Here is a 27,796-nt window from a genome sequence, read left to right on the forward strand (position 1 = left end):
AATGATTTAATTTTTCTCGTTCTATTCCCAAATGTGTATGTATATACAGTTAGGATTATATGAAATTGATGATGATCACTAAAATTTATGATAAGTAGATTTGAGGAAATCTTAATTTATTTATTTACGAGTTACACACTACGTTTATAAGTTTTATTTTTTAGTAGGGATAATCAAATTATCTACATTTGTCATTTCCGTTTTATCAATAACGAGTTTCTTTGATTAGTAGAAAACAATTGCAATATCATGTTGAGTCGGTAATTCGTTTGTTCTTCTGAAATGATAAGGGATAACAGTTTGAATAAAAAAAATCGAGTCTCCTCGACTCTAAATAATGTTGTCTTGATAACAAACTTTAAATTTATTGATAAGTGCGTTTGAGTGGATTTATTCATCAAAATTTTTCGAATTTTAATTTCCGAAATCTTGATGTTAACGACTGTTTATTACGCATTTTTATCTCTATTATAAAGTTGCGATAATAAAATTATCTGCATTTCACATAGCCGTTCATTCAAGATTGAGTTTCTTTGATTAGTAAATGACAATTTTATAGCATTCGTGGCTTCCACGAGTATTTATGCAGATCTGTGACCTTTTGCAGTAGTGTGTTGCAGTAGTTATCTATACATTCGTTATAATTTCGTCCGTTTGAGTCACCATGAATTATTTAGCAAATTTTACGAAGAACATTTTCAGTCAATTTTAATTGAACAGTCTTTGATAACGGCAAATAATTAAAACTGTGCTATAGCTACTCTTTCATCAAAAAGATATAATTAGAAGAATTTTATTGAATTTTTCTTTTTCAGTTTTTCATTTTTCACTAATAAGATATAAAAAGATAATATAATATAATAAACAAACAAAAACAAGACCACTTTGAAAATGTGAAATCAAAAATAAAACAGAGTAAATATTTTGCTGTATGCTGGCCTGGTCAGACAAACTATCACGTGAATTTGCTGTATTTGAAGTATTTACGGTACCTAATAACCAGTAACAATATAATGTTCGCAAGCGGTCGAATACGGAACTGTAATCACCTCAAATCAACACTGTCATTAACGCGGGGTAAGAATATAACATAATCAGTTGAAAATAAAACATTCATTACGACGTTTTGCCATTGAATTACCGATTGATTTTTGAAGATCTTAAATCCTTATTTCTTGAAACATGTTTTTATTACCATTCCACGTTAATAGTGTTTTACTGCAAGAACGATATATATAGGAAAAAACCTGGTTCAAACCTCAATTGACGACGCACCACACAGTAGGAAATATTGATTAATTAACTGCTCCAAAAATAGCAAAAGTACGAATACTTTTGCAGTGTTTAACTGTGCTATGATGTGCGATCCGATTCCCCCATATGCATTCATCTATATGCGTGAATTCGTTGTTATGGATGATAACATAAGCTCCTCACGAGATGAACATCAAAATATTGGATAACATTTTGAGCCATTTCCGGTGTATCCAACCTGGCAGGAACAAACGTAGGTGCCAGGTATGTTGGAGCAAATTCCATTGTTTTCGTCACAATTATTTGAGTCAGGTTGCAAGCATTCATTAAAATCTGAAATATATGGGGGAGCGGGGGGGGTGGGAATGTAAAATTCACCATGAAGTCATTTGAAAATTTGTTCATCGATTATGTAGTGTAGTTTATCACTCGTTTTTGAATCCATTTTTACTATTTTGCATATCACCAGCAGCCCAGCACTGGATCACAGTTTGGTATTCGGTAAACAGAATTTATATTATTCGATATCGAACTTTTGTACTCCACTCAATAATTTAAGTTTGTCATATATAACCATTTCCAATGGAACGAACCTTTGCATAATACTCCATTTCCAACGTAGCCTTGTTTACACGAACACTTGTAACCACCACGTTTATTGCGACAAGATGCATATTTACTACATTTGTGCGTATTCATCTTACATTCATTCAAATCTGAGAAAATAAGTGGCAAATATTTATATTACTTGTATTGCCATCGTAATATTTACGAAGCATGTTTGTTTGTTTTTCGAATGCCGTTGTTTTTGAGGAATCCTCCAAAAGAGACTGTTTTTTACAACAAAACACAAAATTCTTGAATTTTGAAGGAGTATCTTTTACGCATGAGACGTATTTGAATGTAATGTATTTTTGAAAACAAAAATTTAAACTGTGCTGAACTTTATTACTTATTGTAGCAAAAGTATTACAAAATTTAGTCTACTCCAGCAATCAGAGAACAATTATTCAGTACCTCTACATCCCCTTTTTGACTTTGTTAATCCTTTTCTACAAAGACATTTGTAGCTTCCACGTGTATTTATGCAGATCTGTGACCTTTTACAGCTGTGTGTTTTGTCTATACATTCGTTTACATCTGAAGACATTGAGTAAGTCAGTATTCATTCCATTTGAACACGCAACAATTAAAAAGAGATAAATATAAGTATTTCAAAAAAAGAGTAATTCTTTGTAGGCAAATATAGCAATGAAAAATCGCCATGTTATCGAGCTGTGACACTTTATAGTTTGACACTCAACATTTTGCCTCGTGTTGTCCACTGATCAACTCGAAAAATATTTTATGATGGACTAAGTTTATGACCTGAAAATCAAAACAGTAGAATCCTACTAATCAGTAGCTAACTGTCTGTTTTTGTGGTGTAACATCTGGGCGAAGCTCCAGAACGCTTCATGCAAAAGTATGTAAATATTTTTATCGAAGTGTATTCATCTAATAAATATTATATATCAATAAAGAAAAAAAACTATTTCAAACAGTAATGTAAAGCCTGGCCGTCAACATTGAAGCAAAACTTTTATTTTGTTCTAGAATTGGATAATTCTTCAAACCTTGACACATATTATCAATGTATTTCATTCCTTTTGGGCATTCACAAGTGTACGATCCATTCGTATTAACACAGGACGATTCTTCTGGACATTTAAAAATTCCTACCGCGCATTCATTATCATCTGAGTGAAAAAATATTGATCAATGTAGTAAAGAATAGTCATAAGTATAAATTTAAAAATAACGAAGTATTTCACATTAAAAATGCAAATAACTGCGCGCAAATTTTCATTTATAAATTTGCTAGACTGAATCCTCTTTATTTTAATTTATATATATTATTATCTTTTTTATAAATTGGATATGAGTGGATTGTGAAGCTAAAAACGTAATACATAATCACAAAATTCATGGCATGGGGTAATAGTGGACGAAGCAGGTCACAAAAAGTTCAGGTATATAGCTAGACCGCAAATCATACCACGGCACGAAGACTCCTTGTAAGTATATCCTTCTTCGCATGTACATTCATATGAACCCTCAGTGTTTTTACAATCAGCACCGGGACAAACTTCGATCCCTTCCATTGAACATTCGTCAACATCTGTTTCAAATCACCGAAAAACAAAATAAAACATTGCAGTGAAATTTTGAGTAAGTGTGGGGTAGCTTGCAATCACTTTTTAGCACTAAAATAAAAAAAATATGATCAAATATGCTACGAGGCGTTGGATAATAAAGTACGCATGCACGCAAGACTCGCGAAGTGCAGCATATAAAGTCATTAAACAGCTAAATCAAAAAGGTGGCGCAGTATTCAATAAAAAAATAAGACAGATAGTACTAAATCGATTCTCATGCTGAGGTATAAACAACCACTACGAAAGAATCATCATACCGACACACTGTACTCCGTCTCCATGATATCCAAACTTGCATCTGCATTCATAGGATCCAAATGTATTAACACATTCAGCTTTTTCGTTGCATATGCTTCTGATTTCGCATTCATTTATTTCTAGAAACATGCATGCATCGATGAAACACCAATTATTTATTACATACGAATAAAATAAATTATATCTATTTCACAATTTGCGTTGGCTTACCAAACTAAGTAATCATATATATATATTAATCTCGTGGTAAATTACCTTGACAAATTCCTCCAACCATTTTGTATCCAAAGTCGCAGACACATTCGAAGCCATCCTCGGTCTGCGTACATTCAGAACTTTGGGGGCAGGCCTTTTGTTTACAAATGTGAGAGCCTGATACAAAAATATTGTGCATAATTATCAACTTAGAAATTTATTTTTATATCGATTAATGATGGTAGCGACTATATTCATTTGAAGCCATATTTCGCCAATGGAAATAAATACTGTACTTGAGTACTAATTCAAACTGACTACAGAACGCACATTTGGCAGACATAGATGGCAAACATGGAATGAAAATGTCTGTCTTCCGTACAATTTTCATAGAAGAATATTTTACCCGTCTTCGCAAATACGTATTTCCCATCGCTGACTTTGACCCCGCTTTTAGATACAAATGAAAAAATATATTCTGTATTTTCTTCCAATCCTGTAACATGAGTGTCCGTGCTCTCGCCGGATAGTTCAAAAGGAGATTTAGGGAACGACGACGAAGTCTAAAATATATGTAAAATATTTGTATTGAAATATATAGAACTTGATTAAGAGTCATCTCGTTTGTCAAAATTATTAGTATAATATTCATGTTTGCACGACTTTTACCGGAATAAAATGAACAACATTAAAATGATTAAGAGTTTATACAACGTATGTATAGTAAGTACTATTCAACGAACATTGCCAGCAGGTGGCTAATAATAAATTCTCAAGGGTAAGTTAGTTTATTCAATACTATTGATATTAATACTATTATGCGTGTTGCATACCTCAGGAAAATAAGTAACTTCATACATTTGACGATCACCAAGAGGCTTTTGCCATCTAAAATGCAGTGATGTTTTGTCTGGATTTGTCGTTCGAATATTCTGAATATCAGCTGGGGCTGCGGGAAGAAGAAATTAGTGCAAATTAGACAGCTTGTGGTGAAAACTTTACCCACAGCTGTGATATACTTTGGATAATCTCATAGATACAGATGACGAGTTGTTTTATTTGGTGTCAGACATTCATTAAGTTTCATACTTGTCATTGACATTCACCCTTGGGATAGATCTGTGTATTTCTCCGTCTAAAAGTAGAATAGCCTACGACCAATGCCTTTCTTCGAGTTCCAAAAGTAACTTTTATGCACTCTCCTTATGCATTTATATAAAACCTATATACAGGGGATTGCCAAACTTGCACCCACGTACATTTGCAACCAGAGACATTTGAACTCTGGACATTTGCATCCACGCACTTTTGCACGCACGTACATTTGCAACCAGAGACATTTGAACCCAGGACATTTGCATCCACGCACTTTTGCCCTCGCTGATATTTGCACCCATGTACGTTCGGGTTTGTAGTGAGTTCGTTTTCATCACAAAATATAACATTAGGATGTCCCTATTTCGGCACAATTGGCAATAGAACCTCTTTTACTTCTAAGACTGGTATACATGGGTATATGTTTACAGGCGCAAGTGTCCATAGATGCAAATAACCGTGTGGTCAAATGTTCATGAGTGCAAATGTACGCGGGTACAAATCTACGTGGGCGCAAATGTACGCGGGTGCAAATGTACGTGGGCGCAAATGTACGCGGGTGCAAATGTACGTGAGTGCAAACGTCTGCGAGTGCAAATGTCCGCCGGTGAAAATGTCTGTGGGTGCAAAAGTACATAGGTGCAAATGTCCGTGGACTCAAATGTCTGTGGACCCAAGGTTCAAATGTTCGTGAGTGCAAATGTTCATGGGTGAAATCTGTATGTGAGTGCTAGGCGCAATTGTTCATGTGTGCAAATGTTCGTGGGTGCAAAAGTATGCAGATGCAATTGTCCTGGATGCAAATGTACGTGCAAAGAAAATGGAACTCAATGATTATACTGTGTTCTCAAATAGTTTAATTACAGTAATCAAAAATTAGCCCAAAAGTAGCTGTGATAGACAACGCTAAACTTTTCTACCGGTGCTTTTAAATAACCGGGTAGAATATTTTGAATTGAAATGACTGTTTAAAACATAAAAAGGTGTTGAATCGCAAAACCACCCTTGAAAATGAGCATCAAAAATGTTGCAATTGTATATTATAGGATAGGAAGAATTTTTCTGGGGTAAATGGTCGGGGAAACATTCACTGTTGACTCACCATCACCACATTCAGTCACACAAGACTAAACAAATAATGTCAGCTTTTAATAAAAACGCATCGAGAAAAACATGTGTACTGACGCCAACTCTACATCTTGGTTTTGTTGCCCCCTAAAACGTGTTGCCCGTAGCGGCTGTCCTTTCGCCCCCCTCTAGGCACGCCACTGTCTATATTTACTCGCATATTTTATTCTATATATATCTATTTATAAATTTTCAGAAAAAGTCAAAACATTACCTAACGTAACGGTGATGGTGTTACCGGGTCCATAAAATTCCCCATCCCAGACTCTAGCTGTGAAATTGTATGTTTTTCCAGGAAGGAGATTTCGAACATATATTTTTCGTTTTTGTCCTGAAACATCAATTTTACTCGGCTTTGCAGGAAACTTCCTCTTGGCTGCTGATGATGCATGCTTCAGTTTGACTACAGAAGCTGACTTTTTCTTTGAATCATCTTTCGTTACGTCTTCTACTTGTTCTTCTTCATTCTCGATTTGGGGTGCTACTTCGACCTTAAATGACCAAAATTCAGATAATCTTACATTACCATCATGTATTGGTGCTATCCGACGTTAGACCCCGATGACAATAATGAATGGAATACAGTATTTGCTAAAGCCTAATAAATGACATTTACTGAATCAATTGCAACAAGCCAAGTCAAGCTTCGAGCGAAACTTGGTGGCAATTTATTCTACATTGACCTCTCAAGCTATTTCATGAATTGTTGAACAAATTTTGAAATGTTGCTAATATTTCAACTGTTGTTACCAGTATCATTTTGTTAACATTCTTCTTCCGTTTTCTCCACGATATTTGAACTGTTGTGGATGACACAGGTTTTGCCCTCAGTCGGTTAACACTGGCTAAAGTAAAGTAATTAATATGTGAAATATGCAAAAAAGCTGCGCAGTTGTGTCTGAATCAAGGCACTTGTTATAGACTGCCCATGCTGATCTAACCTTGATTATTACGCAACTATGAGCCTGTAAATTTACTGTTTAAAAATGAAATATATCAAGTATGTCTTATACCTTTGTTCAGTGGCATGGACATGGGAGAAATTATAGATACAGACATTTTCACGTTTCCTGAGTACTCCAATATCCAATATATATATATATATATATATATATATATTGTTTACTTATAGAAAAGGGTGAATGATAAATAAAAACATGACTCTAGCTATATACAAGCGAACACTTTATACTTATCGATCTTAAGATCGGTAAGTATGTTGATAGGTATTTGTCTGTCAGTATGTCTGTTTGTCTGTTTGTTTGTCTGTTAGATGAACGCGATATCTCAAGAAGGCGAGGTCGAATCTGCTCCGCACGTGCATTCATTATATCTCGGACCAGAAGCCTATTGATTTTGTATGAATTATGTCGTATAATTACCGAGTTATTAATTAATTAGTGAGGGGAGACGCCGTGTCACTATATGGTCATGATTCGAAACCGCAGTTTCGATCGATATGTCTTCGGTCTCCGACCGATATTCTCGTTTAATTTGTTTGTCATAAAATATAGTAAATAGATTTTAATTCTGCACCCAACATTCACAATAATGACGACGTCGCTGCTTTTGATAAAATACGCCTCCATGGCTAATAAAACAGATGGAGTTTTAATGCGACGCGTATGGATATGGTTGGTTAGGTCTATTTTTGTGCTCTGGACGAACGTATGCCGAATATCTGAACCCACAAGAGCTTGAACAAATTTTCTCACCATTAACGATTATATGATCAATGTACTAACCAGCATGCGCGCATAAGAAAGTCCGTAGTTGTAATATATATAGAGTACAAACACTACGACTCCATTTATACTCAAAAACAATTTCACTACATTTATATAAGCATCAGCTAATCATTAGCTGCTAATGGTTTAAAACTTTTAACTAACTTCTACTTGTCCAAATTCTTTACTTACCAAGATCAGGTGGTGGAATCGGCCGAGCACGTCGTATCCAGAGTCCTCGTAATTTTGAAGGCGACTGTAAAATGAAGAGTGAAATATGTCATTTGATTTTGTAACATTATAGTTAGGTATATGTTATGAAAGATACCAGGATACTGATTCTGGGATTTATAAAACATCGGTACACTAGTACAACAGCAACAATAGCACTGACACATAAACAGTAAAGTATGCAGCTACTAAAAGATTACAACTGATAAATCAAAAATTTTCGAAACCGGAAAACTTCAGCAGATTTCGTTGGTGATTCTTTTGAAACTGTTCAGTAGACAATAGGCTTTGCCGCCACAAACTCGCTGACATTCAATGCGCAGGCATAGTAATTCATTTAATTTATTGGCACTATCAATATTTCAAATACCCAACGTTTCTAACAAAGTAGTATATATATATATATATATATATATGATTACACCAAAATTTAAAGTTACTCTTCAACTAACCGGCGTTGGTTTTTCGTCTTGCGATGGCGATGGTGTTATCTCATAATTGGAATTTGGGATAGTAATGGCATTGAAACTCGGTCTTGGCAAATTTCTGCTTGTTTCTGCTTTCATATCTTCCTTTTCAAAATTAGTTTTGCAAGTGCTTGGATTTAAACTAGCTCCAACTGTAGATTCTAAAGATCGGGAAACAACAAAACAAAGTAAAAATATAATTCAGAAACTTTAAAAGTATGAATATTCATACATTCGGTAACATGGTCCTTAATATAACCACATTATAAACAGAAGGTAATCCAATAAATGGTAACTAACTGCGTTGTCGAGTGTGGTAAGTCACTGCTTCATGTGCGTTTTCATGTATCTACCAGAAGTTGTTGGCCTCAGAGACCAATTGAACCCAACGCTCGTAATTTGGTATAAAAGCAATACAATGTACAGATTTCAGTCATGGGCAAAGATGCAAGATACACTAAACTCAAACTGCAGATTTATTGTAATATATATATACGTGTTTGTCTTTATTTTACTAAATTGTTGGCTCTAGATATCGCAAAGTTCTTTCTTTTTGTTGTGTATAACAAACGTTCATATCCAAACTATACTGTCAGTTGGCTTTTGCAGTTGGTTTATATAATGAATATACCTTTTACTGAATTACCCTGAAACTGCATTATTACTCACCTTCATATACGACATGGTATTGAGAAGTATCAAAACAATCTATTGTATGAATAACCGTTGTAAAATGTAACGTCATTCCGATAAAATTATGATCATTTTGCCATCCCACCTGAAAGTAAATTACAAACTTCAAGTATATTACAAACTTAAATCAAAAGCCAATTAAAAAATCGTTTACCAGCGAAAATAATCGTTACTCGTTTCTTGCCTGTTACCTGTTTAAATGAGAATAATCCCTTCTTTGGATTACTCATTTCTTGAACAGCACATGCATGCCAGAATTGCGCACTAGATAATGAGCATTGCGAGGGAATCAAAAATCTGAGAATCCAAGGCCCTGGGTTATCTATCTTGATATGTTTTAAGTTGATATGAGCTTGACCACCAGATGTCCAACGATTTACCCACGTGAATATCTCATCATCGGCTTTAAAAAAATAAGATGACAAATATCACGAACATAAAATATTTCTCAAAAAATTTCACATTCAGAGCACACTCGAATTTGGCTGTAATCTCCGATTAAACTGTAAGCAAAATTGAGGACCAAAGTGATTAGCAAGTATAATTAACGGAATCAAGATGTGCTGCTTCATGTAATTCATCTTCATATTTGAACATTTATTTCAAAATGGAAACAATATGAACCTATTCAAGAATAAAGATATTATTTCAAACACTGAACTATCAGACTTGACAAACTATTATGTACAATCATATTTTAAATGGCACGTCACCAAAACACTCAAAACTGAAGTACACTCTACAAATCAATGTTTATCTTATAAAACTTCTCACCTCCATCTGGTACACGTTTCTCTGCAAATATTGTGGGTAACACCTTTTCCTCAAATATTGTATTGCCATCTAGGAATAGATAGAATTTATGTTTGCAACATAAGTATGTTAATAATCGACAAGTTTAGAATGCACTCATACCGATATTTCGATCTTCTTTCAGAGGCTTGATTGTCTCATATACTGGCTTTGCCGTTGTCGCTGTACATAATTATAATTTTGATATATTGAATTTATTTAAAACATATTTAAACATCGCTACATATAACAAATTTTTAACAAGTAGTACATATTGCAATCAATGTACAAACATTACAAAATTTGTTTTGGTTCAGATAAATTAAACTTTATTGGTATACATTGTGAAATTTTACAGTCCTTTCAAACAACTCTAGGGAGCCAAATCCAATCATCAAAAGCTTTACTAAAAGTTGCAGGCAAGGAACATCGTTAACCAAAGCTTATCATCAACTAAGTTACGCATTAATCAATGAATGTATTAAATCATTAATGAACGTATTCTAAAAAAGATGTTGAAAGAGACAAAAAAAAACACAATTTTTTTCAACATTCCACTCACTTGAAGTGGACAGGTCGACTTCTGGAATTGATTTTGTACAAAATGGCGAATTCGGAATTTCTGTTAAATATAAATTTAAGTAGAGATTACTTCGCGACGTAAAAAATTTTTATCAAATTTAAAATAGTTGCTTTGTTGATTCATATTGTAGAGAAGTAGAATTATATAATTACCTTGATCTGATATTTTGAATCTGAAATTTGAGGTCTTGAAACACGATTGCATAAAATCCGGGTTCGCGATCTCGAATTTTATACCAAGAAATTTTTGGTTTGTTTGCCATCCGAATTGTTGCATGACTATTGTTCTGTCCGCTAAAGAAGATATTGATGGAACGAGACAAGTGTGCCAGACCTAGTAAATTGAGCTTTCGTTAAGATAAATTTGGAAACCTTAATTTATTTTTTATTGCATTGTGGTAGCGTATATATACGCCCAGCTAAGTTTGAACAAGAATTTGAATTATGTTTCTCAAATTTAGATTTCATTCAGATATATGTTACTTAAAAATATAATCGAAAGTAGATAGGAAAGCATGATAAACGAATACTATAAAGTATCATATTATAGAATAATTCAAATGAAGAAAGCATTTTTTTTATTTCGTGGTTCGTATATACTATTTCAATGGGACTGCGCAGCCGTAAATAGAGTTAAATCGACAGTTAATAAAGTATGTGCGAAGTGTTTTTAAAGTAGATAAGAAAGCATACTTCAACTAAAACCAATGGACAATCTGACGGAAATATAAGATGAAGTTGTTTTCTTCCTTCGTACATTTTACTTGGGAGATGAATATGAACCTGTGCACCATCGGGCCACGTTGATACCCACTCTATTTCCGGATTCAGTTCTAAAAAATGCTCAAAGGTAATATCATGAAAATCAGAATGGCGTTACAATATACGGTCACGGAAGTCGACCATCGGTGCGCTTACAGTAAGGCATGACCGCACCGAGTTTACTAAAAAGATCTGGAGACAAGCAATACAGTTCACTTAGATTAAAATGAAATAGCAAACTTTAGGATGAAATATCAGGAACCCATAGGATGAGTGAAATTGAAATAAAATAAAGTATTCTAGTGGCTTTCCCATTTTTTAGCCCCGAAAATTTGAAAAAAATTGGTCCATTAGTTGCTGATAAAATCATCCCGGAAAGAACAGCAAGAATGACAACGCTAATTTAAAAAGACTATCCATGGGTCGGTGTTGCGCTCGATTCTATGTAGCCTGGTTACTTCTCACGCACATTAAGAGATTGGAGACTTCAAAAACGCGTCCCAATACCCCAGTCCTGACCCCAAACCTATATCGGTTAATTGTTACAACTAGTCCGTGCTTTCAAGCAATTAAAGTCTGTAAACAGCGGTTAAAGTGCCCCCAGATTCTTCTGTGCCTTTCAAATGCTGCCCCAATATAATTCAACTTGAAATCGGTGAATATCTTTAATAACAATCAACAGACACTTCAAATCAAATCTCGTACATGAATCAGGAAAATAGAACTTGTCGGGTACCGGAAACGAAACGTTGTTAATGGAACGTAACGTAAATCTTGATACCGGGTATGAGGAACGTAAAGGAACGTTGTTAATGGAACGTAAAGGAACGTTGTTAATGGAACGTAAAGGAACGTTGTTAATGGAACGGTTTTCTGCCAAAATAATAGATAAAACTAAATAGCTTATATGGCACAATTAATCAAATATAACAGCATTACCATTTTTACAAGCAATAACAATTCACATTAATTAGCAGATAACCATATGTCACAATTATGTACAGATTAAATCACATAGGATAAAATAGTATTCACAATACTAAAATACAGAATAAATCATACAAGATAAAACAATATTTACATACCGAATGTTTAGGATCTCCAGGCAACTCAATTCAACAATTATAATCCAAAGTAAATACAACTTAACTTATGTGACTAAATACAAGAAACAGCATTTATCATTCTATTTGGACTATATTACAACCCTAACCTGTATCCCTACATTATATTACAACTCCAGTATGAACCGTTGATTTTAAACCCAATTAATAACTTCAATTCGAATCGTTTATCCTAACCGCGAATAGTAAACCCAATATTAAACACGATAAACAACTCCTAGCGCAATAGATTACACTGTATACAAGGACAGAAGGTGCCAACTCATCGAAGCAGCGTGGCGATAATTTAGAATTCCCGGGATTAATCGAGAAACAGGACTCTGTCGCAATAATGCTGCGTCGATACGTTTGCAACGTCTGCGTAACAACGTAAAACGTCATCAAATTAGAAACACGTTATGATTCTCGCTAACATTCCCCGCCCCAGATGTAGGAACGAAGAGAATACATCTTACAATTCAAAAAGAAAAAGTGAGAATCATCACCAATAAGTAATACAACTAACAATGAATTACTCATCAGCTCTCTGAATCATACAAAGTTTTGCTATTGGTCTTCTTAAAAACCCATGTGAAGTTTTGACAGTCACTTGTCTGACAGCTCCAAATTTGTCTGGTATAACTTCCATAATTCTGCCTGTCAGCCACTTCCCTCTTGGTATTGTGTTGTCAACCAGTAGCACAAGATCATTGACTTTGAAATTGTCTTCCTTCTTCAACCATTTATGTCGAGCTTGTAGATTGACAAGTACTTCTCTGGACCATCTTATCCAGAATTGGTCAGCCAAATATTGTATTTGACGCCATCTTCTTCTCGCATAACAATCTTTCTTGTCAAATATTCCTGGTGGTAAATTTGCTTTATGCTTCAGCAACAATAAATGATTTGGTGAAAGTGGTTCTTCATCCAAAGGATCCATACTAATAGGTGTAAGTGGTCTTGAATTCAATTGACTTTCAACTTCACAAAATATAGTAGACAACGCTTCATCAGTAACCAATTGATCATGCAATAAAGCAGTTAGTATCTTTCTTGCTGATCTGATGAGTCTTTCATAGAAACCTCCAAAGTGTGAAGCTGTGGGAGGATTGAACTTGAATATGATATCACTTTGACTGCAAAATTCTCCCATTTTACTGGAATTCCAAATTTGAATTTCTTTCTTCAACACTTTATTTCCAGCTGTAAAATTGCTCCCATTATCACATATAATGGTTGACATCTTGCCTCTTCTGGCAATGAATCTTCTTAATCCATTAATAAATGAATTGACATCCATACTATGCACAATTTCCAAATGCACTGCTCTAGTTGTTGCACAGGTTAATATCAAGCCCCATCTCTTCACAGAACTTCTTCCTTGCTTCACCAACAACGGTCCGAAGTTGTCAACTCCAACACATGTGAATGGTGGTTGATCTGGTGTCACACGCTCTTTAGGTAGGTCAGCCATAAATTGCTTACCCATCGAAGCATTTCTCTTTTTGCAAAAAATGCAATCACGAATATTTCGCTTTACAACAACAGCTCCATTGATAATCCAGAACTTCTGTCTCAGCAAATTCCATGTATGACTTGCTCCACAATGATGTGAACTTTTATGGTATTCTCTGACAATCAACTGTGTGATATGATGGTTACTTGGCAGTATTATTGGATGTTTCAAATCAAATTCTATGGGTGCGTTTTGCAATCTTCCACCCACTCTCAATATTCCCTTAATTAAAACAGGATTCAACTTTTGCATTGAAGGTGCAATTTTCAAATTTCTAAGCACACTTTTTCCTTGTACATCAGAATTTTGTAACTTTGCAATAACTTTATTCAACTCACAATTTTGCAAATACTTTATCAGCTCATTTTCGGATCTTCTCAACTCTTCTGTTTGCAATTCACCCTTTTGAACAGTTGGTTTAGCTTGTAAATAAATTTTGAAGTCTCCAATCTCTTAATGTGCGTGAGAAGTAACCAGGCTACATAGAATCGAGCGCAACATTAAAGTTTTCGAATTTAGGAAAACTGAAGTTTTCTATTTCGAAATCAAACCAGAGTATTGTAAGCAGCAAATTGAAAGATATCAAACTTTTCAATTGATCCTAGATTGAGTGAAGAAAGTCACAAAAAAGTCGAAATGGCTGCAAAACCAGTTTCACAAGAAGAACTGGAATGTTTATTGGCTGATCTGAATGGTCAGTATAGATCAGCAGAAGAAAAGAAGCGAAAAGCTCAAGAAATAAAATCAGCATCAGAGAGAGAAATAAGGCGATTACAAGCTATACACGAATATCAAGCCGCATGTGTAGAGGCGGAAGTGTGGGAAATAGGCTCTAATCGCAATGAAAGGGTTCAGTTTCAAGAAATGGATTCTGGACCACCGATAGCACAATTGGTAGAATGTGAGGCAGCACGGGCTGAAGTAAACACACCTCAAGTGGGTCAAACCAATTGTATTGTGCCTCCTAGAGAGCCACAAGTTAGATTATCCCTGGATCCGGTCCAGGAAGTGGTTGCGGAAGTGATGAATCCCGTTAATCAAGAATTTCGAACTAGACAAGGTGGAACGAGACAGGCTAATTTGGTGAGTCCTGTAGAAGTACCTAATATGCCATCACAAGATGTTGGCTCAATTCTTGCTACTATGACATCTACAATGCGTGACATGGTAGATTTACCTAAACCAGAATTACTTTCGTTTCATGGTTCTCATGAAGAATATACAAGATTCATGAATAGTTTCAAGATAAATATTGAGAACAAGATTTCAGATGACAATCTGAGATTGACTTACTTGCAACAGTTTTGCAAAGGTAAAGCAAGAGAATTGATTCGTCAATGTTCTGTATATCCTCCTACAGAAGGATTGACTTTAGCAAAGAGACTTCTAAGAGAAGCTTACGGACGACCATTGTTGATTGCCAGAACTTATATGGAAGAGTTAATACATGGTCCAATGTTGAAACCAGATGATCGAGATAGTCTTCTGGATCTTTCTCATAAAATGGAAGAATGTTACCTAACACTGTCGCATTGGAAGCAATATTCAGATCTAAATAATTTTGACAATATTGCTCAACTTTCATGTAGATTACCCCTGAAGTACCATAATAAATGGGAAGAAGAGGCAGCAGATTATGAGAATAGAAACATTGAACTAAAATTTGAACATCTTTTAAAGTTTGTCAAGAAAGCAGCAATTACGGCACAATCATCGATGGGCAAAGCTATGAGAGCTCATAAAGAGAGGGAAAAGGCTAAACACCCTCAAAAAAAGAGAATTTATGCAAATTCCACTTCAACAAGTGGTGATGGCAAACCTGAACAATCTACCGAGAGAAAAGGTACATTTGTGAGAAATAGATACAGATGTGTTATCTGTTCAAAAGATCATTTTCTTATTCATTGTCCAGAGTTTGAAAGAAAATCTGCAAGTGAACGCGAGGCTACAATTCGTGAATTTCATATTTGCAGAAACTGTTTATACATTGGTCATATGGCACGGCAATGTCGTAAGAATCCTGCATGTACTGAGCGAGGATGTGGTGGCAGACATCATAGAATGCTTCATCGAAATGTTGCAGATACTAAGCGAAAAGAGCAAAGTACAAGTTCCGCTACTCAAACTGCTACATCGGGATCGACCTTAACGAACTATACCAGAACTTCAGCTGGAGTATATTTGAATATAGTTCCAGTGAAAGTATCCTCACCTCAAGGTAGAGAAATTGAAGTATACTGTTTCCTAGACGAGGGAAGCACCTCTTGTCTATGTGATAAAAGATTGATGAAACTTTTAGAGATGGATGGTGAACCAATGAATTATTCCATTACTACTGTAAACACACCGAATCCACAGAAACAAGATGGATTCGCTCTTGACTTAACTGTTAAACCACTGAAAGGGGAAGGTTGTGTGACATTACATCGTGTGCTCACTGTGGATGAAATTCCGACAGTACCGAATAAATTACCTAATAGGATTGAATTACAAAGGCATGAATATCTCGAGGGTATTGAATTTCCAAAATTACCAGATGAAAGAGTGATGCTCATGATTGGCGTGAATGTACCTGAAGTATTCTGGGTGAAAGATGAAAGACGTGGTACTACAAATGAACCAGTTGCAAAAAGAAGTATTCTTGGTTGGTCACTGGTCGGGCCTGCCTTTAATAAAGCCTCTGGGAATGAAAGTTTTCATGTACATGTTAATCATGTTGAAGTGAAAAGTGAAGATCTTCAACAACAAATTCGAGAGATGTGGGAAACGGATTTCAAAGATATATCATTGACTCCCACACCAACATTGTCAAGAGAAGATAAGTATGCATTACAACTGATGGAAGATAATATAAAGATGGTGGATGGACATTACCAATCTCCGTTACCATGGAAACCAGGATGTCCTGAATTTCCTAATAATCGTGATGCAGTTATGAGAAGAACCAACAATTTGGGAAAACGCTTGTTGAGGAATGATGTTTTAAGGGACAAATATTGCAGTACCATGGCTGAATTTATAAAGAAAGGATGGGCAAGGAAAATTCCTGCTGCTGAATTTGAAGCACCCATTGGTAAAGCGTGGTATCTTCCTCATCAACCCGTTACATCAGAACAGAAACCTGGTAAAGTACGCCTGGTATTCGATGCAGGTGCAAGATATTTGAACACATCACTGAATGATCAATTACTGCAAGGTCCAGATATGGCAAATGGATTGTTATCTGTTTTGCTACGTTTCAGAATGTACAAATATGGTATAACTGCAGATATAGAAGCTATGTTCTTACAAGCTCGTGTAACGCCTAGGGATGTTGATGCATTGAGATTCCTATTTTGGCCTGATGGAGATTTGACAAAAACTCCTGTCGATCATCAGATGTTAGTGCATTGTTTTGGAAATACATCAAGTCCATTTTGTGCAAATTACTGTTTAAGGAGAACAGCAGAAGATTTTGGAAAAGACTTTCCATCAGATATAAGTGACAATATTAAATGTAATTCATATATAGATGACTTCCTACTTGGAGCAGATAGTATATCTGAAGGGAAGAGAATTGTCAAGCAAACCTCAGAACTTACTGAATGTGGAGGTTTTCATTTAAACAAATGGAGGAGTAATTCAGAAGAAATTATTTCTTGTGTTCCAGAAAAGGATAGAGCACAAATTCAAGCGAACGTAAATTTAGACCCAAATCGTGTTGAACGAGTTTTGGGAGTTGTGTGGTTCGTAGTAGAAGATTGCTTTGGATTCAATACAAAGCTGAAGCCAAAACCTGATACGAAAAGAGGAGTTCTAGCAATTTTAAGTTCCGTATTCGATCCCATGGGTATTGTATCACCTGTGATATTGCAAGCAAGACTTATATTCCAAGAGTTATGTCGTCAACAATTGGGATGGGATGAAACTATCGGAGAAAATGAACAAATAGCATGGGAAAGCTGGACTAAAGCAATTCCAGAATTATCAGAAGTCAAATTACCAAGATACATTAAACCGAATTCATTTGGGGTTATTGTTTCACAAGAATTACATCATTTTGGCGATGCATCACAAGTTGCCTATGGATCAGTTTCATATTTGAGGTTATCAGATGAAAACGGTCAGATACACTGTTCATTTTTACTTGGAAAATCAAGATTGTGTCCTATCAAGACAATATGTTCACTTCCACGGCTGGAAATTACAGCTGCTGCGCTTTGTGTGCGAGTGGATATGTTTTTAAGACGTCAATTAAAATTTGAGAAGAATGTTAAGTCTATATTCTGGAGTGATAGTACAGCTACTATCCAATCAATTTACAATTCGTCGAAAAGATTTCCTACTTTCATAGCTAACCGATTAGCAAAAATTGAAGAAGGTTCAGAGCCACATCAATGGCATTATGTTCCAAGTGAATTGAACCCAGCGGATTATGCATCCCGTGGAATGACAGCAAAGAAATTGATTGCAAAGAAATCATGGTTACAAGGACCAGAATTTCTCTACCAGAATGAAGAGAACTGGCCACAAATGCCAGTTAAATTACCAGATTTACCATTGGAATTTATTCTGAAGAAGCCAATAAACGTTCTAGTGAATCTAGTGACAGAGAATGAACCTTTGGACAAGTTTATCAACTATTATTCTTCATGGTATAAGTTGAAGAAAGCTACGGCATGGATTATCAGATTCAAAATTTATTTACAAGCTAAACCAACTGTTCAAAAGGGTGAATTGCAAACAGAAGAGTTGAGAAGATCCGAAAATGAGCTGATAAAGTATTTGCAGCTCATTTTCGGATCTTCTCAACTCTTCTGTTTGCAATTCACCCTTTTGAACAGTTGGTTTAGCTTGTAAATAAATTTTGAAGTCTCCAATCTCTTAATGTGCGTGAGAAGTAACCAGGCTACATAGAATCGAGCGCAACATTAAAGTTTTCGAATTTAGGAAAACTGAAGTTTTCTATTTCGAAATCAAACCAGAGTATTGTAAGCAGCGGTTAAAGTGCCCCCAGATTCTTCTGTGCCTTTCAAATGCTGCCCCAATATAATTCAACTTGAAATCGGTGAATATCTTTAATAACAATCAACAGACACTTCAAATCAAATCTCGTACATGAATCAGGAAAATAGAACTTGTCGGGTACCGGAAACGAAACGTTGTTAATGGAACGTAAAGGAACGTTGTTAATGGAACGTAAAGGAACGTTGTTAATGGAACGGTTTTCTGCCAAAATAATAGATAAAACTAAATAGCTTATATGGCACAATTAATCAAATATAACAGCATTACCATTTTTACAAGCAATAACAATTCACATTAATTAGCAGATAACCATATGTCACAATTATGTACAGATTAAATCACATAGGATAAAATAGTATTCACAATACTAAAATACAGAATAAATCATACAAGATAAAACAATATTTACATACCGAATGTTTAGGATCTCCAGGCAACTCAATTCAACAATTATAATCCAAAGTAAATACAACTTAACTTATGTGACTAAATACAAGAAACAGCATTTATCATTCTATTTGGACTATATTACAACCCTAACCTGTATCCCTACATTATATTACAACTCCAGTATGAACCGTTGATTTTAAACCCAATTAATAACTTCAATTCGAATCGTTTATCCTAACCGCGAATAGTAAACCCAATATTAAATACGATAAACAACTCCTAGCGCAATAGATTACACTGTATACAAGGACAGAAGGTGCCAACTCATCGAAGCAGCGTGGCGATAATTTAGAATTCCCGGGATTAATCGAGAAACAGGACTCTGTCGCAATAATGCTGCGTCGATACGTTTGCAACGTCTGCGTAACAACGTAAAACGTCATCAAATTAGAAACACGTTATGATTCTCGCTAACAGTCGGTCTATTTCGTGTCCAAAAAAATACAGGGGAGACAAAAACGATATTGAAGATGAATAAGAATAAGAGCTAAAGAGTGGATAGAGAGAAGGACAGACAGAAATAGAAGAGTGTGATAAATAAGGAAACGAGAATAAAAAAGAGAAGAAATTGTAAAAAAGAGAGAAAATAGCAAATTGGAAAGTAGAAAAAATAAATAGTACTCACTATTTTCACACAATGTTCCATACGTATTTTCTTCGCAAATGCACTCAAAGTTCATGTCTACTGTATTTATACATTCACCTCCATTCTGACACGGATTGGATATGCATGCTGTGAAACAAAAGATTTTATTGAAAATGTTTTTCACATCATAGAAATATGGATGAACTCTAGCTTTATATACTCACCGTCGAAGAAATATTCGATGTCAGAATCTGCAAAAATCTTCCTCAAATACGTAGAATCTAGATCCTTAAATAAAATAATTTAATATAAAGCTGTAAAGTTTTGAATGTGATGTAGATTTTAGATCAATTTTTTCTGGTTGTGAATGAATGAAAAAATAATCTTTTTAATAAAAATCTACATACTCCCGTTTCCCAAATAGATCCTGACCCAGCACCAGAACTTTCCATCTCACCATCACTGAACATAATTAATCCAGCAAGTGTTGATTGAAACGCAGCATTGTATAGAAGATTTGGTTGATTAAGTTTAATATTCTCCCTTAAAATAAAGATGTCAGAATACAATTTTGGAAATTTCAAAATTGTGTTATATCTCTATGATCGTCACTAACCTGTGATCATCGAAAACCCCGAACTGATCTGTACCTCCTACTAATGCTCCTTTGATTTCGTTTGTATTTGGAATCGTAGAGTCGTGAAAGAAATCCCAACCACAATTTTGAGGCGGGTCCGGGCATGAACTGAAAAAATACAAAAAAGGTTTCAAATAAAATCATAATTTTCAACTAGATTATATCGATATTTGAATCATTCAATTTTGTTTCACGTGATTTAAAACAAGTAAACTATGTATCTAACATATAATTATTTTCTTTGGAATCGAACTTTTACATAGAAAATACTAAACATCTAATTGAGTAGCATTCTCTTTGATTGTTATAATTTCCGAATACTGTCATAGGCAACGAATGAATATGTTTCTACATTTTATTTATATTTTTGCCGTTTTCACTATTGCATTAATTCAGTCTCATCAAAGGCGGTATAAGGGATCATTAGCGATCACACTTATTGTGAATGGTTGATAAATGACTAATTTCATAATGTTTTAGTAGAGACATGCATCACATGACATGCATAACGGGGATAATGAGGTCGCAATTACATAGTTGCAAGTGATAATGCTAATAAATATTCACTCTTTGTAATCCGATTTACATGGATAATTCAATAAAATTACACCCGATCGCCAGAGCGTAACTTACCTGTCTCTGTGATGTGTGTAGTGGGGATAATTATTTCCGAATCCAATCATAAAGCTTTGTCCGTTGCCAGTTCCAAGCATTATATGAGTTTGCGCTTTAGCAAAACTCAGATATTTTTCTCCTGCTGGTGACCCTCTGTATCGTCTTGCTAGAATAGTGCATACGAATGCTGCATTCGCTAGAAATTGTGAAAATAATGCAATGAGCGATTTTAATACGATCAATGTTACATTGAATCGCCAAACATATATATTTATATAACGTATATTCTTATTGCGTACAATATAGGCAGTTGTGCTTGTGCTCATTTTGTAATTTGACGATGCAACTTAATAGTAAATTTAGTAACGAAATTTATCCATCCTATAAATCATATAAATATTTTTGAAATATTCATGACGGCAATAAATGAGGAAAAATATCCAACGGTGGGCATATGGAAATATTGTTTTTCTTCATCATCGAGGCCGCCCGAGATTATTCAATGACAAACCGCATATTTATAGTAAAACCGAAAGTTTATTGTATTTTATTCATTAATAAAAGATATTCAAATAGAAAAGCCAGAATGTACATACAAGATAAAGCAACCGGTTCATTCTGTAAATTTTTGTAAAGTAATCCATTCGGCAAAACATAGGCATCAGATCCGCCAGGCTCATCACAAAATTGTTTCACTGGTTGCATGTACGTTCTATAATCGTCTGTTATGTCAGCCATCAGCAACTGTACAAAAAGCATCAAATACGTTGAACACCGATAATTTATTGCAATCTTATGTATAAATGTAATATTTCATAATGATTTCATTCTAATCTACAATCACGTTTATGCTATTGAAACAGAAAATGCGCTGGAGACTATTTACGAAATAAATTTTGATTTAATCTTCGACTTAGATCCACTTAGAATGTTTATACAATAAACTACGAAAAAGGGCACAATTGGGTTAATATTTGACTCGAAGCACGTTACTTTATGACATTTTATTGGAATGTAAAGACATGTATATTCCAGCAAAGTAGAAAAGAGATTTGTTTTAAATAAACTGTTGGCCAAAACCAGACATTCACAATATTGTAACAAAAATACCAACTTGTATTCCAATCATTTTGTTGTCATAAGATAATCCACCTTTTGTATCCAGGGACAAACGACCGTAGTTCGACTCCACAAAATCGAGATAAAAATTGTCTTTTGTTGCCTCATACAACCACACAGCTCCCCACACTAATTCATCATCGTAACCGCTTGACCTTAATTGCATTTAAATATTTATAACGAAAGTTCTTTTTTTGCTGATCGTGATTGAAATATTTTCAAAAAATTATGATAATATTAACCTAATAGTTGAGATAAACACTACGCTAATTATTAAAACCACGTACTTAAATATGCACAAACGTGATATTGTGGTTTGCAGTGTTATTGTGGAATCTCTTCAATAGTCGGAACCTGGCCAGTTTTGACAAATTTCAATAGAATCAAAGATTGTGATATGTCAAGGTTGCATTTCGGCGACGTTCAAGAAGTATGTGTACCAATATGGAGGGCACTAATTTTGTTCGCCTACTTTACATCAAGCTGTGTAAAGGGACTGAAACCTATGTGGAGGGGTATATTCACTTGGCTAATACAGACAGTCCTGAACTCGTAATAGAACTAGAATAAGGAAGATTGAAACAAAATTATGCCCTAACCTGGTACTGGTACACACAACACGGGAGTACGATTCCAGCTTGCTTGTACAGGTGTTTGCTTGTACAAAATCTCATTGCTCCTTTTTACTTATAAAGTTTTAACAAACCAGCTGGAAGTGAACTTCGTACATGATTCATGTGTGACGGAAAGTAGGAACAATCTAATTTACACAGGATAGTTGGGACAGTATTTTAACTAGAGTTTAACCAAATATGCCTAACAGAATACCCATAAAATTCTTCTGCCTTTTTCATCACTAAAAAATCGTATCTTCCTCTATATACTTCAGCAAACTGCCATAGTTCTTTAGCATGTCCTATTAATTTTGCTGAATAATCCGGTGCTGAAACAAAGTAAAATACGTAAGAAAGAATGCAATAGCTTCTTAGTAATAACCTTCAAAAATGTGTTCGAGACGTTTGAAAATTATGAAAAAAAAAGTTATATGGAAGAATAATATGTAATATAATTAAATAAATTGGCAAATTTTTTTATAATTATATACGAGACAATGCAAAAACCATATATTTTCCAACATCCACATCTACGTGTTATAGATTGAGCATCATATCGGTATACCCAATGCAACCCTATATTTGAAGGTTCACAGAACGTGGAATTCTAAACGAACTCACCAACTTTTTCAAACAAAATTGAAGCAGCAGCTAAAGCGGCTGCTGTTTCAGCTGCAAGATCAGATCCTGGTTCGTCCGGTGATAATTTAAATGCAGGTCTTTCCCAATCCATCCGTTGAGAACTTTCCCATAATTTGTGATCAATGTCAGGATCGCCCACCTAAAATATATATACAGCAAACCTCATGTAGGTTTAAAACTTATATATTATGTATAAAAGAAATATATTGGTATAATATTAACAATAAAATTATCGGCGTCCCATATACGGCCATAACTGAGTAAAAATATATTTTTTTGCGCTACTGCTTATAATTAGGTCCTATACTGCTTATAAATTCAAGTAAAACACATACAAATTTTAAATATTCTGAGCAAACGAATAATGAACCCCATACCATTCCATAATATTCTTCTGGCGAAACATGGCATTTCATAAAATAATCTGTTCCCCATTTTACAGCTTCCATTAGGTTTTCCATTTGTCCAGCATTTTCGTATCCTTCCCGAAATTCTAATGCTCCCCAGGCAAGTTGCGTAATAGCAAAAGCCATTGGAAAGTTGAATTTGACGTAATCTCCAGCTACAATGTAAATCATATTGAGAATAAAAGACTGTAATAACATTGTACCAGTATTGCAAGCTGAAATGTATAGTCCAATGCATATTGTCTTATGTATTCTACCCATAAAATTGCTAATTTCTGTCAGGAAATTTCCAGTGGTTTATCTCAGTGTTATTTAGTATATGAAGATAACTTGGAAAATTTTTTTTTTACAATAACTCATATGAAATATGACGATGTGATATCCCAAGAATCGGCTAAAAGTTGGTACAATAATATCAATTTTGTCATGATAGTCAACTAAGACATTGTAGTAAATCATGTATTATCCAAAAAAACTGAACAAGAATCCAGCTTTCGGCCATTTTTTTGTTCGCAGATCATAGCTCAGACAACTGACTCCGGTCAAGATGAATAATGTATTGAAACTATTGATTCAGTATTTCTAAGATTATCATGGTAATATAAACACCAATAAATAACTGCACAGGTGTTATTTCAATACACAAACACAATGAAATACATCGACAGGGAAGCAATTAATATTTAAAAGGAAGCGAGGGTACGTTGCAATTAGTAATCCGATTGTTTACGTTTTGCATGACTATGTCGGGGAATTTCGATTTCTAACCTATATGGAATGCAAATGATTACAAAAAGCTAATGGTTATTCATATCCATGAAAACTGTTTACGTTTTTCCTAATGCAAAAGTATTTTATGAATGACTAACAAATATATAATAATTACAACGTTTAGTTAGATGGCACTTTCAAATTTTCGAAGTCTGTTCAAAGTTTTTGTATTGAAATCTTCTTCGCAATTTGTTTCCATTTGATAAACTAAACTTATCACGTGATAGATGGTCAATTTGCACAATTATGCGTGGGTTTCTGTGTATTTCATTTGCCAAACACAAATTTCTTACGCTTGCTAGAATATTTCGAGCAAAATTTTATGATACAAGTGCGTAACAAATTGACGTTTCTGAAATACTAAACACATATTTTTGCTTTACTTCTAGAGTTTATGAAAAACAGAATTTTGAGTCAAAATATCATCAAATTCAACAATTATGAGTCACTTTAAAGTTAAATTTTTTGATTTTAAAGTTTGATTTTTCGAATTTTGATATAATTCAAAGCGGTGGGGTAAAACTTTTTCTAATTATGTCAAGATTCACGATCCATATAAGACATTGAAAAAAGAATTTTCTCAATGAATATCTACTGGAGTAGAAAAATAAAATCAACTGTACCAATGTAATATCCTCCAATTAAGTTTACTCCCTCCAATCCTCCATCATATAATCCAGAACTTTTTTTCCATGGAATCCGATTATCATCCGATAAGAATCCCGACCTTTGTGATTCAATGAATAGCAACGACAATCTGATTGCCTTCTCATAATCGACGTCAGTATCTGTTCAATTGTATTTGCAGTTTAATCTACGTTAACTAAATTAAAAGTAAGTATCAGTTTCAACAAAAACATATATCTGTGATATTTTCATATATGATACAGTGTGACAAAATAAAAATTTGAATACTCTAAGAATAGAGTTACAAGCCCGCAACCTACGTCGAAACTCAGTGATAACAAATTTTAAGCAAAAGTTGAGATTTACATTGCAATATACTCATATAATATGAAAAATGATAAGAAGAAGTCGAACGTTTAGTATTTTGAGAAGTTGTGTTTTTGGGTATTACAGGCTAATAAAAGCATTTACAGATGTTGCATATGAGTTGTGGTCAACCTCTTGAACTCATGGGACAAACTTACTTATAATTTTTCTCATTTCTGTCTGTGACAAAGGGGGAACTCTTTCAGGCGGTGGTGTAATTTTGTACACTGTCCCTTGAAATGTTACTTTTAGTTTTGGGGCGACATCGTCAGTGAATCCCTGAATTCTGAAATACAAATCGTCGCCTCTGTCGAGAAATCCATTCCATATTGCATTTTCAACAATGTATAAGGTTTCGTTTTCAAATGTTTTGACTAGTTCAGCTTCGTAGACCTGAGAATGAAAAAAAATTAGGTAAAAAAATTGGCAATTGGTTGTTAAACTTGATACCACAACTGGGAAAAATAATACTTTATGCACAAATTGAAACTTTGTAAACATTTCTGCGTCAAATTCGTTTTTTTCAAACAAACAATACGAATATAATAAGCAAATCATCGATATATAACTTACAATTACAGTAGAATATAAACAATCAACATTTATCGGAAGACGTAAGAAACTGACAGTAACCATTTCTTTGAAAGAATCATATTTCTAAAGGCGTTAAAATATTGACCCGAAATCGTATTTCACATATACGATACGGCGTTAAAAAAAGTTCTTTACTCGTAGTTATTTATTATCAATGCATCATTTTAAACTTTTCTTTAAATTTGACTAATATCATTTGTTACGCATAGGTCAATATTTTATCATTCTTTTCTCATTTATTATTTTTTATTTACCCATTTTCAATTTTTACAAAAATTAGTTCTAATATTCTCCCAAGAATAAACAAAACAATTTTCTTCTCACTTGATCCATTCAATTTCGTTGCGCATTAGATCACTTGATCATGATTCATTGCAAAGGGGAAATTCAACGCCTACAAATAAAGACGAAAATAGATTACCTTGAATTTTCTGACTGGTTTGTCAAATTCTATTGTGATCTCCCATGAATTGACTGAATTCGTCATTGGAATATTAATCTCTCCTTCAAATCCACCACCTCCATATTCATCTAGTAAATCAAGTCGCACGTTATAAATTAACAATATTTATTTTTAATAGAATTACTGGATTCCAAGTTCATATGACATTGATTTTGAACATTATAATATGAAGAAGAACAGGCAATATAAGCATTGTATTAATTTTGAACTGCAAATACAATAATAATAAACTATGCTAATGTTAAAATATATTTTTTTTTATATCCTTGTATAAATTTAGATAGATAAATGGTGTTTAGGTACACGTAAAATATCTGTATTACAGCAGAATTCTAATTTGTATTTAAGGAAATGGATAAAGAAAGTGTTCTACTTTGCAATCCAACAATGCCTTTTGTTTTCAACATTTTGTACATTTAGTAGAATTAAAAATGCATTGGAATATGCTAAACCTTACCGCACATGGGCTCATCTCTGTATTTGAATTCACATATGTGGAGTGTGTTTAGGTAATTGGGTGGAATGCATTCTAAATTTACACTTGATATTTGGCCAATATCAATCAAAGACTCCGCAAATGTTACGAATTTAGATTAAAACACTCGAAAATATTTAATACCTACTTGTTAATTCCCAAATATCATCTATCGAAGCAGCTGTTGATACCGGTGATAAAAATGTCAAACATACAAGTATAATCCATATTAAATAAATCCCTTTATCCATTTGTTGATTCAGAGATGCCAGTAAATAGTTTCACCTTTCACAGATTAAGGTTAAAAGTATTTAGTACAACTATTTTAGCAAACATATAATGGAAAACGAACACAAAATAAATGAAATTTATTAAGCTCAACATTAAGCTATAAAGTTTATGTTGCTAATGATATGACGACG

The 27,796-nt window shown here is 34.2% G+C and overlaps 2 protein-coding genes across 2 annotated transcripts; both read right to left on the reverse strand.

Moving 5' to 3' along the window:
• Nucleotides 1-254: 254 nt before the first annotated feature.
• Nucleotides 255-27,675, reverse strand: LOC120328324 (uncharacterized). Its single transcript, XM_039394780.2, has 34 exons — nt 27,523-27,675; nt 26,858-26,967; nt 26,001-26,235; nt 25,473-25,637; nt 24,049-24,233; nt 23,651-23,810; nt 23,244-23,358; nt 22,411-22,570; nt 21,893-22,040; nt 21,315-21,492; nt 20,661-20,789; nt 20,452-20,587; nt 20,269-20,332; nt 20,084-20,191; nt 11,314-11,453; nt 10,774-10,954; nt 10,601-10,660; nt 10,162-10,221; nt 10,021-10,089; nt 9,438-9,649; nt 9,223-9,331; nt 8,539-8,714; nt 8,048-8,111; nt 6,879-6,973; nt 6,343-6,619; nt 4,739-4,854; nt 4,312-4,468; nt 3,966-4,082; nt 3,710-3,829; nt 3,293-3,415; nt 2,871-2,993; nt 2,272-2,394; nt 1,848-1,970; nt 255-1,587 (listed from the first exon to the last, which is right to left on the reverse strand). The coding sequence occupies exons 1-34, from the start codon at nt 27,623-27,625 to the stop codon at nt 1,448-1,450; spliced, it is 4,581 nt and encodes a 1,526-aa protein (XP_039250714.2). The 5' UTR covers nt 27,626-27,675; the 3' UTR covers nt 255-1,447.
• LOC144425117 (uncharacterized) lies at nt 12,088-16,203 on the reverse strand. The gene is made up of 2 exons (XM_078114462.1): nt 12,468-16,203; nt 12,088-12,255 (listed from the first exon to the last, which is right to left on the reverse strand). The coding sequence occupies exon 1, from the start codon at nt 14,251-14,253 to the stop codon at nt 13,018-13,020; it is 1,236 nt and encodes a 411-aa protein (XP_077970588.1). The 5' UTR covers nt 14,254-16,203; the 3' UTR covers nt 12,088-12,255; nt 12,468-13,017.
• Nucleotides 27,676-27,796: the final 121 nt, after the last annotated feature.

This window comes from Styela clava, chromosome 7 (assembly GCF_964204865.1).
Source record: "Styela clava chromosome 7, kaStyClav1.hap1.2, whole genome shotgun sequence".
Taxonomy (NCBI): Eukaryota; Metazoa; Chordata; class Ascidiacea; order Stolidobranchia; family Styelidae; genus Styela; species Styela clava.